Below are 17,042 nucleotides of genomic sequence, written 5' to 3' on the forward strand. Positions count from 1 at the left end.
TTGGATACCAGTAGCTTGGATAGGATATAAGGGACAGAAAGAGGGCTGCTGCTATGGCTGGCTGCTTGTTACTTCACTATTTTGCTGCCTCCTTGCCTTCTGCCCTCCATGAATTATTTCTCCTCTGCAATGCCCCTCTGCCTTAGAGTCAGGGACCTATGACCTAAAACCTCTACAAACTGTGAGCCAAAATAAACCTTTCCCCCTTTAACGTTGAGTGTCAGGCATTTTGTCTCTGCAACAAGAAAATTAAGACACCTTTTTTCTTAATTAAGAGTTTGGTCCTGGGAGGTTAGGCCTAAGGGTAATTTTAGAAATCTAACAAGAGGTGCCTTGGCTCTGTACACCTGCCCGGACCTCAGAGATCTGCAACCTCAGAATCCCAATATACCACTATTTTCTGCTCGACCCTTCTGTTCTCCTCCAACTCAACTAATAATGAGAAAAATGTCTGCCCAGACTTGGGTTCAAGTTTTAGCACCATCTTCCCAGGTACTTAAGGAGAAGCTACAGCAGTGTTGGGGAATCTTTTAGAAATTGAGTACCAGACTGCAACACTGCAATTAAACCCAAATACTGAGGTTTTAGTTTAGGAAAAAAAAAATTCTACAGAGCTAGGTGTGGTGCTACACACCTGCAATCCCAGCACTCAGAATGCTGAGCAGGAGGATCACCATGAGTTCAAGGCCAACCTGGGTTACAAAGTGAGTTCAAGGTCAGCCTGAACTGCATAGTGAAACTCTGCTTCAAAAAGATCAAAAACAAAACAAAACAAAAACCCTCTATATTAACTACATTAACATCTCTTGTTTAAAAAAAAAAAACACAGTACATACACCACCTTTGCCACCACTAAACCTGAGTTCCACACAAGAAGCTACTCACCAGAGGATTGTGGCCATGGACATTTCTCCACTTCGGCACAGGCTCCATTAACACCTGGAAGAAAAGAAAACACTGAGCAAGCTGCTAGCCCAGTTAAGCCCTGTGATATAGTGTGCAAGTGTTGACAGAGAGAGAAAGGCACTATCAGGATCTGGCTGACCAAGCTGGGCTCAAACATCTGAGCAACCTACTCTGTGAAGCTACAACTCCATCTAGATATGGAATTGTAGCTCCTCATGGAATTTCCAAAGGATGAGTGATCTACCTAAAGCTGACCTGCTCCCATACCACAGAAGAACCAGAGGTCAGGTCCCTGAGCCAGACATCCTGAGCTGGGATCTGACCCTACCACACACTAACCATGTGTACTCTGAACCAGTCACAGTTCTCCAGAAAGGCAGGACCAACAAGATGAACGTAGAAATAGACAGATGAGGGACAGGAGATCCCATTTGACCCAGCTAATCCCACTTCTGGGTATATTCCCAGAAGAGCTGAAAACATCATACCACAGTGATATATGTGCACACATGTTTATAGCAGCACAATTTGTAATAGCTAAATCTTGGAACAACCCAAATGCCCATCAATCAAGGAATAACTAAAAAAGATGTGGTGTTTTTATACAATGGAGTACTACTCAGCTATAAAGAAAGATCACATTGAGGCTTGTATAGGTAAATGGATGCAACTTAAGACCATACTCATAAGTGAAATAAATCAAATTCACACATGTAAATACTGTATTGTCTTCCTAGTGTGACAGAATGAAAGAGTAAATAAGATTCAAAATCTTCAATAAATATTGTGAAAGGGAAAGAAACTGATCAAAGAAGAAAAATAACTCAGGGAAAAAGGAGAAAAGGGCAAAGAAAAAAGATATAAATTATATATATATATATATATATATATATATATATATATATATATATATATACATACCGTTAAGGTACCTAAACTAATTCTATTAGTTTTTGAAACAAAACAGTTAATATTCATTGGATTAGATCAATTTTGCATGTCTATATTGGAGAAACTCTTCTGAAGACAACTATGCAAAATAACAATCTTCATTAAGTTCCTACCACCTTGTTTTGAAAGCCTACATTGTTACTGTCTGGGTTTTTTGTTGTTGATTTGTCTGTTTCTTGTTTTTCTTGTATTTTGTTTTGTTTTGTGTTTCTCTCTAATACAGAAAGGACAGATATATATGTATAGGCTTATACATCCTAGAATTTCCCCTATATAGTTTATAAGAATTGATTTTATTATGTGTGATGGTAAAAACAGCTATTTTGAAGAAAACAAGACATTATGGTAGCAAGACACTGCTGATTTCCTAACATCTTATTTTGAAGTTCTATAATGCTTTGATTCTTTTATTTTATTCTGTTGTATTCTATTTGATTTAATTTGTGTGATAGTATAGATGACTGTTTTGAAGAAAACGAGCCATTACAGTAACCACTGTTCATTTCCTATTATCTTGCTCTGAAGTCTCATAATGCTTTCTTTTCTTTTTTTTTTTTAAATTGGTTTTAGTCTGTTTTCTATGATTTGATTTCAATACATGTGAAGGTATAGACAGCTATTTTGAAGAAAATAAGAGACATTATGGTAACCATTGCTGATTTCCTGTTGTCTTCAAGTGCTGTGTTGCTTGCATTATTCTGTTCTGATTTGTGTTGTTCAGTTTTGTTTTTTCATTTGGTTTTATTTTATTCTCTTTAAAATTATAATGTAAATTTTTAAAAAAGAAACAGACATATGAGAGGGAATTAATTAAGGAAATTGCTTCTTGTGGAGGCTGAAAACCCTACCTGATGACAGGCAATGTGCAAGCTGGAGTCTGGAGTCCCTGAAATGCTGGTAGCATGGCTCACTCCAAGTCCAAAAACTCAGAATCAGCAAAGTCAGTGGTGTAATTCTCAGTCTGAGGCTGAAAGCCCAAGAACTCACACAGCCTCTGGTGTAAGTGTGGCCTGAACTCCCAAGACTGGACATCCTGGACTTCTGATATCCAAGGGTAGGAAGAAGCTCCAAGACAGAGACACAGGGAATCTTTTTCTTTCGTTTTTTGCTCTATCCAGGCCTCTAGCCAACTGGATGTGACCTGTCACACTCAGTGCATTGACTCACACATCAATCTACCTGGAAACACCCCCAACATACATCAAAACAATGATTTACCAGTTCTTTACTAGTCCCCCTTAGTCATGTGGGATATATTCTACAACCCCAGTGACCGTCTGAAACTGTAGCTATTACCAAACCATATACCTACATACATATATGTTTGTAGGAATATATATATACACATATACACAAAATAAAACCAATCAAAACAAAAGAATCATCTGTGTGTGTGTGTGTGTGTGTGTGTGTGTGTGTGTGTGTGTGGTTTTTCTCCTATGTATACATGCCTACAATAAAGTTTAATTTATAAATCAGACACAACAGAAGGTTAACAGTTAATAAAATACGATAGTAATGTATTATAATAAAATTGCCAGCATCACTACTCTTGTACTTTAGACTATTATTAAGTAAGGGTTATCTGAATATAAGCATTGGAGTACAACTAACTATAGCTGATCTGATAGCCAAGATGGCTACTAAGTAATAGGAAGGTAGCATACACTATAGGATGGAAATGCTTGACAGAGGGATAATCATGTCCTGAGTAAGACAAAGAAAGATGCTTCAAGAACATCCTTCTATAGTAAATAATTCAAAACCTTATGAATTGTTTATTTCAGAATTTTCAATTTAATATTTTCAGGCTGTGGGTGACCTCAGATAACTGAAACCACAGATAAAGGAGGGACTACTATATTCTTTCATTAAGAACACTTCAAGTCAAATCATTTTTAAGTTTCAAACTGAAACCTAAAATTAACTATTACACATGTAAAATTTGTAAGTCAATTAGCCTCACTGATCCTTGGTTTCCTCATCTGCAGCTTAGGTCTCAAAAGTACATACTTTGAGAAATTACTCAGGTAAGAATGAAATCAATTAGATAATATGATGAACAAATAGTCCACTGCCTGGCATATAGTATTGTACTTGTGGTACAGATGTTAACCGCTGTTATCACTGTTAACTGGCCCTTACAGGGTCTTCAGGGAGTATATTACCAGAAATTACCAGAAAAGGTAGTGGGAGTCCCTAAGACTCCTTGTTCCCCAGGTTTGATGATTCACAAGACAAGACACAGCATACAACATTCACAACTAGGATTTACTACTATGAAAAGATACAGCAAATCAGCAAAGAGAAAAGGTATCTCTGAAGGAAAAAAGTATCCTCACTGGTGGGAATCTTTCTACGATCTATGTTCCCATTCACTAGCCAAGGGCCAGTTTTGTAAGCAGGCCTCTGTACAGCCAACAGTCTCGGTCAGTCCTAGGCTCTACTATCAACACTTTCTACATGGTAACACTGAACACAAGATAATGTTTACTATCTTTATCAAACCTTTATTTTAATAAAGTAAAGACTGGGGAATAAAAACAAGGAATGAAGCAAAGAGAATGACTGTAACTGCATGAAAACTGTGGTACAGTCTGGTCATTTCTAACCTAAAAATTTGATATCCAAAATTTTTTGACTGCTCACATGATACCACAAATGGAAAATTTCATGCCTAACCTCACGTGACAGATTACAGACAAAAGGAAGGCACACTAAAGATACTATATAAACTTCCCTTCAGGCTACATGTACTGCATAATCATATGATATAAATTAATTTCATGCTTAGACTTGGGTTCCTTCCCCGAGACACCTCATTAAGTATATGCAAATATTCTAAATCTAAAAACATACAAAGCCTGAAACACGTCTGATCTCAAGTACTTTTTTAAAAGTTAGCAGGGTGTGGTGGTACATGCCTGCAATTCCAGCACTTGGGACACTGAAGCAAGAGGATTGAGTTCAAGGCCAACCTGTGCTCACACTGCGACCTTGTATCAAAAAATAAATAAATAGACGCCAAAGATTACACCCCTAAATTCCAGAATAAGGAAGAAGGATCACAGGCCTGGTGTAGAAATAATTTTTAAACATCTGTGAGGTTATTTTAAGTGGCTGCACTTCCATATCCCCTTCCTTGGACACTAGTATCTCAGACATCACACTGTAACATTTTAGCCCTACTCAACAATCTGATTTTTCTTCTTTTAATGTAGACTCTTTTCCTAACCAGACTGGGAGGCGCTGTATACCAGCACTTTCTAGTGTAGGCTGGCCACAAATCACATGTGGCTGTTACGTTTTAGTTTTATTATGCTTTTAAAATTTCTGTTATAACCCTGAAATGTGACTACTGATGCTCTTTGACTTATAATGAGGTCATATCCCAATAAATCCATCCTAAATTAAGAACACCTCTAGTTGAAAATGCACTTAATACACTCAATCTATTGCTCATCAGAGTAGTCTACTGAATGTGTACTGCTTTAGCACCACTGAAGAGTTATAAAATCTCAAGTCAAATCATTTTTAAGTTGCAGACACTCTGTAGTCCAAAATGATAGATGCAGGATGCACAAAATATATCAGATTCCAGATTTAGTAGAAAAAATAGAATGTAGAAAACTCAATGGTTTTGTTTGTTGGTTTGTTTGTTTGTTTTCGTACCAGGGACTGAGCTCACGACCTCAAGATTGCCAGGCAGGTACTTGTGCCACTGAGCTAAACTGCGGACCAATTTTTTTTTTTAATCTTGACTACATGTTGACCTGATAATATCCGGGCTATCTTTTGTTAAATAAAATGCTCTTAGACAGTAAATAAAATAAAATGTTCTTTTTAATTGACACTATTAAAGATGTTAAATTATATATTAAATAATAAGAAGCAGAAAGCTAGATATTTTGCAAATGGGAAGGGACCAAGAGACAGAGGGAGAGAGGCAGGAAGGGAAGAGAAGGGTATGAAAAAAGAAGATGTATTATGTACGTGTAGCAACTGCCTATAAGGAATGTGATCATTACATACCATAAACACATCCTAATAAAAAATAAAAACTAGTAAATTAAAGATAAAGACAAGTTTTAAAGCTTTAAAAAAATAACAAATTTTTAATTTAAAAAATTAGAAAAAAGAAATGGTACATTACAACTAAGGATATAGATCAGTGGTGGAATCTTTGCCTAATATGCACAAGGCCCTAGATTCAATCCCCACTATTATTTAACAAACAAAAAAAATGAAATGTTGAATTACATATATGGCTTACATTAATTCCTATTGGACAAGGTTATTTTGTTTCCTCTATAAATTATCCTATCAAACCTTTTCAGGTTTCTCCAAACCTCGTATAAATGTCATACCTCGACATCTGTTGTATTGGAGAAGAACTCCAGGCATGTTGTCTTCCCACTTGCAATATTACCCTCGACACAGATCTGACAAAAAAGAAATGTGTATCAGAGCCAGAAACCAAGCACCTAAGGCTGTGGTGACAAACCTGCAGCACGCATGCAGCAGCAGGCAATGCAGGCATCTCTGCAATGATGTCCCGAATTGTATGAGTTGTGTTTTCTAAACTAAGGCCTCAGCATTCAGATTTAATTGCAGTTTTGGCATTTTTTAATAAATTAGCAGGTTTTAGGTTACAATTTTGGTACGTGGTCTCTAAAAAGTTCTCATCACTGACCCAAGAAAACATGAGGCAATTTCTAGGGAAAGGCTCAGGTGAACAGCCTAACTGGGTCTGTCCAAAGGCATAGGGAACCAAAACCCTTCCTCAGGAAACTTCTAAGGTCCCACAGTAAGGACAAACCACACCCCACCAAGTCACCCAGTGCCAACCTCAACGGTCCTTCCAGAGCAGACCCTTTATATCAACTCCTACCCCACACACCTTGTCCACCCAGCCCACTCTGCCCTTCCCTAATTCTACCCTTCAGGCTGCTCCATTTCTAGTATTTAGAACTCTTAGGAAATGACTACTTCTCAGAGGTGTCTTCCCGGTGTTGCTGGTTTTGGGGTTTCCAGTTTGCTGAAAGATCCTACCTCTTCAATTTGTTGGGGATGAGAAGTTGCTGCCTGGTTGGCCCAGTCCCTGATTCTTTGGCACTGGCCCACAGTACTTTCTGTGATCCTTAGACAACCTCAGTCTTGGAACAGCAGAATTAACAGCTGGTTAGAACAATTATGTCACTTTGGCTATAGTGGTATAATCAGTAACAACAATAGCATCAAACACAGCCTAGAAATTGACTAACTGCTAGCTTGTGCCTATAATCTCAGCACTTGGGAGGCTGAGGCAGAAGGATCACCAGCCTGGGTTACATAGTAGGTTCAAGGCCAACCTGAATTACATAGTGAGACACTGACTCAAAAAACAAAAAAAGACAAACTGAGATAACTGCTAATTTGCCACTTTTAACTATCTGAACTAGATGTGTGGTTACATAACAAAATCTAGAACAAACCAAAAAATTATATGAAGTAAATAAGTCCTCAATGATGTTTTGCCTTCAGGGGAGAAAATTTAAAAGGGGCTAGGAAAATACAGAGAAGTAGAAAAGCAGGAAAAAGTTAGAAACAAGGCTGGAGGACAAAAGGGGATCATGCAAACTTTGGGAAACTGGTGCAGAAGACAGGAGGGAAGGAGAAAAGGAAGAAATAAGAACAAAGGAGCTAGAAACCATATTCACACTCATATGAAAACAAGATCAATCAATGAAAGGGAAAAAAATCCACTTCAGTTTTGTTTCTGCAGCCACTTGTAGACAAGTGTGAAGACAGAGTCCAGATCTGTGTTGATTTATCCCAACAAGCCAGCAGTAGCTTTACAGCAGGGTAATGGATGATTTCAGTGAGCCTGCACCTTTATTTCCCCTGAAGTTCAGGCTGGATTCTGGTCACGAAGCTGAGCCCAAACCCATCCAGCCTGCAGCAGTCAGCTCACTTTTGCTTCTGCAAGCTTGAACTCAGCTAGGAGCTGCTAGATGGATCCTGTATTTGTTCTGAGTTGGCCCCCCTCAAAAATGGCTCCCAGCTCTCACCACTCACCCCAACTACTGTAGTGCTTCTCCACCACTGTTCCCTTCCACTGCTGTCTCTCTCCATGGAGGCCTCTGGTGGTGCCAGTGCCAGTAATCACCTGTGTCTGCAGGTTTGAACCGCCCCTGTCACACACTGATTTCCTACTCAGGGAGAAGGCTTCAATAACTACCCCCTTCTTCATTGGAAGAGTCGTCCTTCCCCAACTCCTGCGGGCATCCATTCTTGCTTCAGATCCTTCCTGGGTGCAGGGGACCCACTTCCCTCCTTCTTGTCTTCCTTATGTGGCTATATTCCAGTGTCTGGCAGCAAGTCAGGCTCTCTGCTGCTCACCACTCCACCATCTTCCCAGAAGCACCCCCCCCCCACCTCACCCCATTAACTAGAGTCCAATCAATGGCTTTGTGGTTGGGAAACACATTGTTATGATTTAGACAGAGAATGGTCCATCCAAACCTCATGCCTCAAAGGAAAGGCCGTGGAAAGTGACTGGATTAGCAGGCACTACTACTCCCAACTCACTTCCAGGAGCTGACTCCTGGCTAGAGGCCATCACTATGGGTGTGACCTGGAGGGGCGTATTTTTCTCCCTCCTCACCTTCTCCCTTCTCTCTGTTTCCTGGCTGCCTTGAGATGGACAACTTTTCTGCCTCTTTGCCACACTCTTTTTGCTTTGGAGCCAGCCACCTGTGGACTGAAAACAAGAGCCAAAGTAAACTCCTTCTTTAAGCTGTGGGTGTCTGGTATTATGTCTCAGGAATGAGAAAAGTGACTGAGGGCTGGGGATTTAGCTCAGCGGCATAAGAGCCTGCCTTGCAAGCAGGCAGTCGTGAGTTCGATCCCTGGTACTCATAAAAAGGAAAAAGACAAAAAAAAAAGTAACTGAGATACACATGTATGTTATCTGGAATCTAACTCATGGCTTTATACAAATAAATAAATAAGCACTCAGTCAAGGACTGGAAAGTATTAGAAAAAAAGAAAACAACAAGAATTTTTGTCAGAGGCCAGGCCATAAGATGGACAACATATATAACATCACATCTAACCTCCCAAAAAGACCTGTAGAAGAGGACAATGCAAGGACACTTGAACCCACATCAGGCTCATGCTAACTGCACCTGGGAAGGATGTGGGTGGAGTGCCACCAGTCACCTGGGATCTTTCTATACTAAAGACCAAGGACCTCCTCCAAATAATTCACCATTCGGACAGAAGGCAGTTGAGGAAGTGGTACAAGCCCTGGTGATGGATTAGAACTACCCAGAAAAGGGCTAGGGATTTAGCTCAGAGGCGTAAGCGCCTGCCTTACAGGCAGGCAGGCAGTCGTGAGTTCAATCCCTGGTACCGATAAGGAAAAAAAAAAAAAACTACCCAGGAAACTTTAAAAAGCCCTACAAGGAAGCCACAACCCAGACCAATCATACCACAGTCAGTGAAGAGAGGACTCAGGCCAGCAAATTTTCCTTTGTTTTTGTTTTGTTTTGCTTTGGTGATACTGAGGACACTAAGATCTGCATAGTGAGCTACATCCCCAACCCCCTTTTTTTTTTTTTTTTTTTTTTTTTTTTTTGTCTTTTTCCTTTTGACCGGTACTGGGGGTTGAACTCACGACTACCTGCTTGCAAGGCAGGAAATTATGCTGCTGAGCTAAATCTCCAGCCCCTGTCCCCAACCTTTTTAAAAATTGTTTTATTTTATTTTAAAGATAATAAAACCCAACAAAACAAAACAGAATAAATCCAATCAAAAGACAGCAGTGAAATTGGTACAGAACTTCAAAGCAGGACAATAGGAAAACAACAATGGCTACCATAGTATATCTTGTTATCTTCACAACAGTTGTCCATTCCATCAGATATAGCAAAACCAAGCCAAAACAAAACAGCATAAAACCTATCAAAATAGCATAATGAATAAAGCAAAAGAACTAACTGGAACAAAACAAAACAGTGAGAACAATATTGGATTACAAAAACAAAATAGAAGGAAATCCCCCACATTTGCTAAACTGCACACCATTATCCTCCTTATAGATGCTCAAACTGCCAGCCCCAGGCCTGCAAAGTCAACCAAACAGAACAAGCACTCAACTGTCCGCTGTACCTCAGTTGCCACCAACTCAGCCTGTCCTCCCAGCCAGCCAGCCCCCAAAGTGGATGGGGCAGTAGGGCGTGGAGCTGGTGATTCTCAGCCCTAGTGCATAGGCTCACAGCAAGCATTAACTAACTTGTCTCTTCCTAGGCTGCATAGCTTACCAGAAAGGCTGGTTAGTTGGCCTGTTGGTCAGCTCCTCCCAGTTCCAGTATGGCTGATTCTCGTGAAGTGCAATCTGACTTTTTCCCTAGACTTCTTTTTTTGTGGTACCAGGGATTGAACTCACAACCTCGCACTTGCCAGGCAGGCACTTATGCCGCTGAGCCAAATCCCTGGCCTCCCTAGACTTCTTTAAATGTTTTATTTACTTTGAGACAGGGTCTCACTAAGTCACTAAATTGCCCAGATTGGGCTCAACTTAGGATCCTTCTGCCTCAGCCTCCCAAATGCTGAGATTAGAGTCATGTACTACCACGGCAGCCTCTCAATAACTTTTAAAGCCCCTCCAGTGATTTCAAGTACAGGCAAGGCTGAGTGCCTTAGGACTAGAGTAGAGTTTCACAGTGTGTAGTTCCTGACACATCAGAAGCACTAGCAGAGCCAGTTTTGATTTGCTGTGCTGGGAATCAAACCTAGGGTGCTGAATTCAATAAGCAAGCATTCTACCACTGAACTCCAGCCTCAGCCAGAGAGGACCTGTGAAATATGAGGTAGCACCAGACTCTGAGTTGAAGTCATCTGACCAGCTGTCCTACACTGCTGGCCAGGTTTGGCTCAGCCAGGCACTGCCGGTGACATAAGACAAATGGCTTCAGCTCTAGCACAGCACATGAAGGAGTGGGCATCTCCACATATGTAAGAAGACAAACCAGCTCCTGAGAACACTCAGACATCCTGTGGGGCGCACAGAGTTAACAGTAGGAAGCACCCTGTTGCCTGGTGGCCTGGTGGTTTATGTAAACCCGGGATGGAAACACCTAGAGGAATGTGGGCCACTTGGGCTTTATCCAAAATACTAAACAAGGCAGAGGAAGCACAAAGAATTCACATCTAGGCCAGGCAGGCCCCTTCTCTCAACCCCTAGTAGAGCCCCAGTCGCTCTACATAAAACAGGCCATGAATGGCCATCTCACCTTATCACACCCACTATACCTACTATGAGTGGAATCCAGCAGGCAGAAATCTGTCATTGGCAGTGAAGTTCTCCTACCATGATCCTAATGGGTATCCAGGAGGACTGACAATCACCCTTCCAATAGATGCTAGGCCACCTTCCAGTCCCAGGTCACTGCCAGCCCCTTCCTTTAGAACCCAAAACCACAAAATGAGCCCAAGGTAGTGTGCGAAAGGCCACAAAGAGAGTCCTTTACAACATTACTGGATTTAGTATTATTCTATTGCTGATCTCTAAAGAAAACTACTTTTTCTCTTCTTGGATATTTAAAAAGAGCTCAACCTAGACATCATTTTACACAGACTCTTTCTTTCCTGTGCACTGCAGTAACTAGTATGTTGTTCAGATGAGGCCTTCTTCCAAAATACTTGTCCCTATTCCCACTGTGAAGCCTTAAAGAGTTGGAAAATGATCTGGAATGAGGTCAACTAAACCTCCTACTGGTTTAGAGCAAGCAAGGCATGAGGAATAGGAATACAGATGGGATAAAGTCAAGAAAAAGAAGGCTTTCAGTTCTGCTTTAAAGCGTTATCTAAAAATATTAAGAGGACTCATGCCCATTAAATGAAATAAAGCCATAAAGTAGGAAATGTCACATATAATCTCAATACCAAGAAACAAACACTGTTACATTCCAGCTTATTTCACCCATGCATATTGCTTATCTTTGGGTCTTTCAACTGCTTAGTGAAGGCTACTCTGTGTCAAGCACTGAGTATTCAAGACACAGTCCCATACCCAACTTACAGGCTTATTTTGGTTCACTACCAGTCAGTCACTCGTCTGCTGGCTTCAAGGCAGAGACAGGATAGCAAAAGGGCATGGTAAAGGAAAAGGAACTTACTCACGGCAGCCAGGAAGCAGAGAGGTGAAGGACAGGGAGAGATACCCTTTCAGGTCACATCCTCAGTGACCACCTCTTCTAACCATGCCCCACCTCCTAATGACACATGCCATGTCTGCAGCAGCAGATTAATTCACTCATGAGTACCATGACTCACTCACTTTTTAAAAGTCCCACCTGTGAACACATGAGATTTTTGGGGGGGACACTCTAAATCAAAAGCTTAACACATACTTGTGGGAGACAACTTGAGTGACTCCCCTTGAATGCAGAATGACTGCTGCAACTTTGATTATATGAAGACTTATTTCTTTATACTGGTATGTATAGGGCTGACTATGGTATTTTTTTCTCTCTTTAATTGGCTCTAAGCATTGCAAATAAAGCTAGCCAAGGTACTGGTATGTAATCTCTAAAGCCATCAGACAGTCTCCTCTTTTCTCATAGTGCTCTCTAAAATATATAAGCATAGCAGGACGGCAGAGCCAGTCGGCTCCAGGAATGTCAACTGGGTACGAGCCTCAAGATCAAGAGGCTATGACTCCCCAGGGTACAAAGGTTTACATATCAGAAACCTAAGCAGCAGCCTCCTAAAACAATTTAGTTGCTTAATTAAATTATACAAATTGATCCTTCTGTATATCTCTGAATTTTGCAGAGATGCTTTTCTCCCTACCTGGCTAGCCAGCTCAAGTTCCTCGCGTATTTCTGGCCATTCTCACTGTCACTCATCCTTGAGCTACCTGCTTCTTCACAAGATAATAAATTCTGGGAGAGGCCTAGGATCGAGGCCTTTCTCTGCACATCCTCGTGGGGACTGGACTTAGAACCCCTTGGCTGCCATTAACTTTGAATGTGTCTTGGTGTCTTTACTCTTGCTGTGGGTTGCATTGGAGGTGGTACATTGGAATTAATTTGCTGGGATTTCAATAATGTCTCAATGGAATTACAAATATAACTTTTAGGATTGTGAGGAAAACTGGAAAAGGGATTACAATACTTGGATAACTGTACTCAATATCTGGTATTACAATACTACTGTGGATGTTACACTCTGTCAACTGTTCTATAAACTGTGATGTGGTGCTCAACTTTTGGATCCTGTAACAGTCTTATGTGACAGCTACACACAAGACAAGCATCTTCAACATCCTGGCCATCTCTCCTCACCCAGCAACACCTACCAACCAGTAATTCCTTTGGGCCCTACCTCCTATCATCTTTCATATCTGTGTCCATCTCCCAACCATTAGCTAAATGCTCTACTCCTTGATGAAGCAGCCTCCTGCTGGCTTCACCACCTCCAGTCTTGACTTCCAGGACCCTCCACCATGGTCTACCACCATCTCTCCCTACAAGGAAACCAAATCATATTTGCATGGAAGTGCTGTGGCTTCAATGTGCCCCCATAGTTAGTGTCCTGAAAACCTAAACTCCAAATAGCAGGACCTTCAAGGGGTGATTAGGTCATAAGGGCTCTGTTCTCAGAAGGATTGATGCTATTATTGCAGGAGGGGGTTCCTGATAAAAGGATGAACTGGAGTTCTCTCGCTCTATTTTTCCCTTGTTCTCATTCTGACTCTTTTCCACTATGGGATTAGAAGAGTGCATATGCGATAAGAAAGTCCTCACCAGATGCAGTACCCTTGATCCTGGACTTCCTAGCTTCCAGAACACAAGCCAAATAAATTTCTGTCCATCATAGGCTAGCCAAGTCTATTATAGCAGCAGAAAACCAAGACAGAGGCTAAAGTCCTACTGTGGTCCTGTGTGCTAGGATCTATTCCCAACACTTCCACATACCCTCAAGCCCAGCCGCCTCCCTAGGTCCTGGCCACAAGTCCAAGCCTGCAAGTTCTTTTCCTTCTGTGACCTGCACCTGTACCTCAGTTCCCTCTATTCCAACTCTTCCACCTCCAACTCTCCTCCACCTCTCAGGAAACAGTAAGGCTTTTCAAAGCTTCCCTAACGGGTCAGCCCTCTTTCTTACAGTCTCCAAATTCACAGCTGCCCTAGATCTACCATTGACCTCTTTACTGCCATCTCCCTCCCTAATGACAAGAGCTGATTCTCAGGTCCTCATGTGCTAGCCAAGGACCTCCCACGCAGGACTCCCCACGAATTGAATGGTTAGGGGCATCACTGAGCCCATACCACCTCCTACTTAGAGAGCAGGGGTCAGACCACATCCATAAAGCACCTACAAGCCCAGGCTATATCAATATTAGCTCACTACTTAATACTGCAATAATGCACTAATTCCTATCCAGTTTAACTCTGTGTCCTTCTCTCTATCTACAGTGCTGCCTGCTGTACCTTATCCTCTCCTCCAGTCTTATTAAACTTCCATTAATCTCAATCATTTCAATCACTAGTACTCTTCCTATGAAGTTACTCCCTCCTAGGCCCTCTCCATCACTCTGCGATGCCAGGAGTCTACCACACCTTCCACCCTTTGTAAAGCCTGGCCAAGGGAACAACCACAACCAAGCCACTCCTTCAAGGACTCCCACTCAGGACTTCATAGGAATCAAACAGTTAGGGGCATCACTGAGCCCATACCACCTCCTACTTAGAGGGCAGGGGTCAGACCACATCCACGAAGCACCTACAAGGCCAAGCTACATCGATATTAGCTAACTACTTAATACTACAATAATGCACTTCCCACTGCCTTAAGAACTTTAGTCCCCAGAATGGTAGCACATTCTTGTAATCCTAGCACTTGAGAGGCTGAGGCTGGAGGATCACTGCAAATTCAAGATCAGCCTGAGCTACAAAGTGAGCCTAAGGCCAGCCTGAACTGCATAGGGGACCCTGTCTCAAAAAGACAAAAAAAGGAAAAAGGAAATTTAGCTCCTGGATTGAAGGTGACCAAAATATTGGCCCCAATCCCAGCCAGTTTAAACACCCAGGGATATTCCCATGAGCATGTCCAACATGAACTTCCTTTGCTTTCCAGCCTCACACCAATCACAGCTCCACCTCAGAGCCAGCACCTCAGATCACCTCCATGACAGAATCCACATCAGAAGACCCTCATGGGTGCCCTCTGGTCCCACCCCATCTACCAGTTTGAGCACAGGACTACAGGAAGTGACCAGCATACTCCCCTCACATGTTGGCTGCTCTACCCAACCTTCCCTACACAAGATGAGCACTTTTCAATCCTTTTACAATTACCCTTGAAGGATTACCTTTGGGAATCCAATCTAGCTGAAAGATAAAAGTAGATATATGCTCCTACCTATGTAGACTCTGGAAAAGGACAAACAAGAACTTGGTAACAGAGGCAGCCTTCAGACAATGGACCTGAGACTCAGTGATGGAGATAGATGTTTTTGTTTTGTCTTGCTTTTGTTTTGTTTACGAACCCAACATCTTCACACTGAGCTACACTTTCAGCCCTTTTCTGATTTCTGAGACAAGGTCTGAGTAAATGGACCTGGCCTGAATGTATGATCTTCCTATCTCAGCCTCCCAAACCACTGGGATTATGTAAGTGTGTCACGGTGTTAACAAGCAGCTGAGTTAGTTAAAAATATTATAGTCAGACAGAGATAGGCCCTTGAAGGAACCAATCCTGAAGTCCAGATACCTTGCAACCCTGGAGGAGACAGACACCTCTGCTGAGGGCCAGATTTCAAAACAAAAGGCAAAACAAATGCAACAAACACCCTACGTATAAATATCAGGGATTGATATTCTAAATAGGTATGGATCACCTTGAGGAAGCCAGGAGTTACCATCCCAACCCTCCACAGGAAGAGTCACTGCTCTTGAAGCTTGTCTACTTGCTACATCACTGGCTTCCTCATTTGTCCCTGGTTTGGTCAATCTTACCTGAGCAATTAATCTTTTTGGTTGACCATAGTTTTTTTCTCCCTCATGCCCACCTGCCTTGCTAGTTCCCATGTTTTCCCCAGCTTGCACCCATCTTATCTTGTGGTTTTGCTCTATAAAAGTCCATAGAAAAGACAGACTTTGGCAACCCACTCGGGACCCTTTCTGTGTAACAAGAAGCTTTCTATCTCTCAAAAAATACGTTCTACTCTTAACCTCCGTTTTTCCTAAAATTCATTCTTCGATTTAGAGAACAGAAACTCGTACAAGACTAGTAGCTGATCGGGAGTTTCATTCCCCTGTATCATTGGCACCCACAAATACTTATCCAAGAAGATCCTTTTGTATTTTTGCTTTTTACTCTGTACACTAGCTTTCTTTAAAAAATAAACAAAAATTACCCACACCTGGGACTGCACACAAGGACTTACCACTGATTTTTTCTCTTTTTCGTTTTCTCTGTCTTTATCTACAAAAGAAAAGAAATCAACTTTTAGACTCAATTTTAAATTACTTACTCCTCTCTGTGCTAATTTGCTAAAAGATCACAAAAACAGTACCTAAAAATGCTTTCCACTCTTGGGAATGTCAGTAGGTGGGTAAAGATAGTGCCCCCCATCCACCTATGTGTGACATCATGCAACTGGGTTGTGTGTGTAAATCTGGCCTTGAAAACTGCTCGGACTTTTTCCTCTTGCCTGTTATGCTTCCTTTTAGTCCTCCCACTGGATCTTTTCACTGGACAGGCACAGCAGCCTGCACTCAGCCCTCTCCAGCAAAGCAGAAGGAAAGCTTAAATCTGGGGAGGGTCCCAGGCTGTTGTGCCTGCCAGGACAGACAGCACCATCCACCCAATTCACAGGAGTCTCTGAGGCGCCAGGGAATACCACGGCGTGGTCCATTCCTTCGGGGCGTGGGGGTACTCACTGCCGGCAAGGGCCCAAGGCCGCCAGGAGCCTCCCTTCTCCACACCACCCGCTGAGAACTGCGATCCCGGGGGCTGTGAAATGCAGCTCCCAGTCCCCTTCCGACCCGGGCCACGGCCGGAAGGCCACAGCAGCCCCAGCGCCTGAGGTGAATCCCTCCACGCCGCCCGGGTCCTGACCCCACCCGCTAGCCACCCGCTCGCCGACCAGACCGAGGCGGATGACTGCCCCCGCCCCGCGCAGCAGTTCCGAG

At 42.2% G+C, this 17,042-nt stretch overlaps 1 protein-coding gene across 7 annotated transcripts in view; it reads right to left on the minus strand.

Annotated features, from left to right (window-relative positions):
• Positions 1-17,042, minus strand: part of Tk2 (thymidine kinase 2) — a 37,535-nt gene that overhangs the window by 20,171 nt on the left and 322 nt on the right. For 4 of the 7 annotated variants that reach the window (XR_010047001.1, XR_010047000.1, XM_063247453.1 and 1 more), the window contains exons 2-5: positions 16,295-16,332; positions 8,504-8,599; positions 6,225-6,299; positions 886-939 (exon numbers count right to left, since the gene is read on the minus strand). Coding sequence is in view for 5 of the 7 variants with exons in the window: in XM_063247453.1 (XP_063103523.1) it covers positions 886-939; positions 6,225-6,299; positions 8,504-8,599; positions 16,295-16,332 (263 nt within the window). In the remaining 2 variants the exon portion in view is untranslated. Of the gene's footprint in view, positions 1-885; positions 940-6,224; positions 6,300-8,503; positions 8,600-16,294; positions 16,333-16,790; positions 16,952-17,042 lie in introns of those variants that run through there. The other 3 variants (XM_013154914.3, XM_013154911.3, XM_013154913.3) reach the window with 3 other exon arrangements.

Source organism: Cavia porcellus, unplaced genomic scaffold (genome assembly GCF_034190915.1).
Source record: "Cavia porcellus strain 051 isolate PalLab524CR breed Dunkin Hartley unplaced genomic scaffold, mCavPor4.1 scaffold_4, whole genome shotgun sequence".
NCBI lineage: Eukaryota > Metazoa > Chordata > Mammalia > Rodentia > Caviidae > Cavia > Cavia porcellus.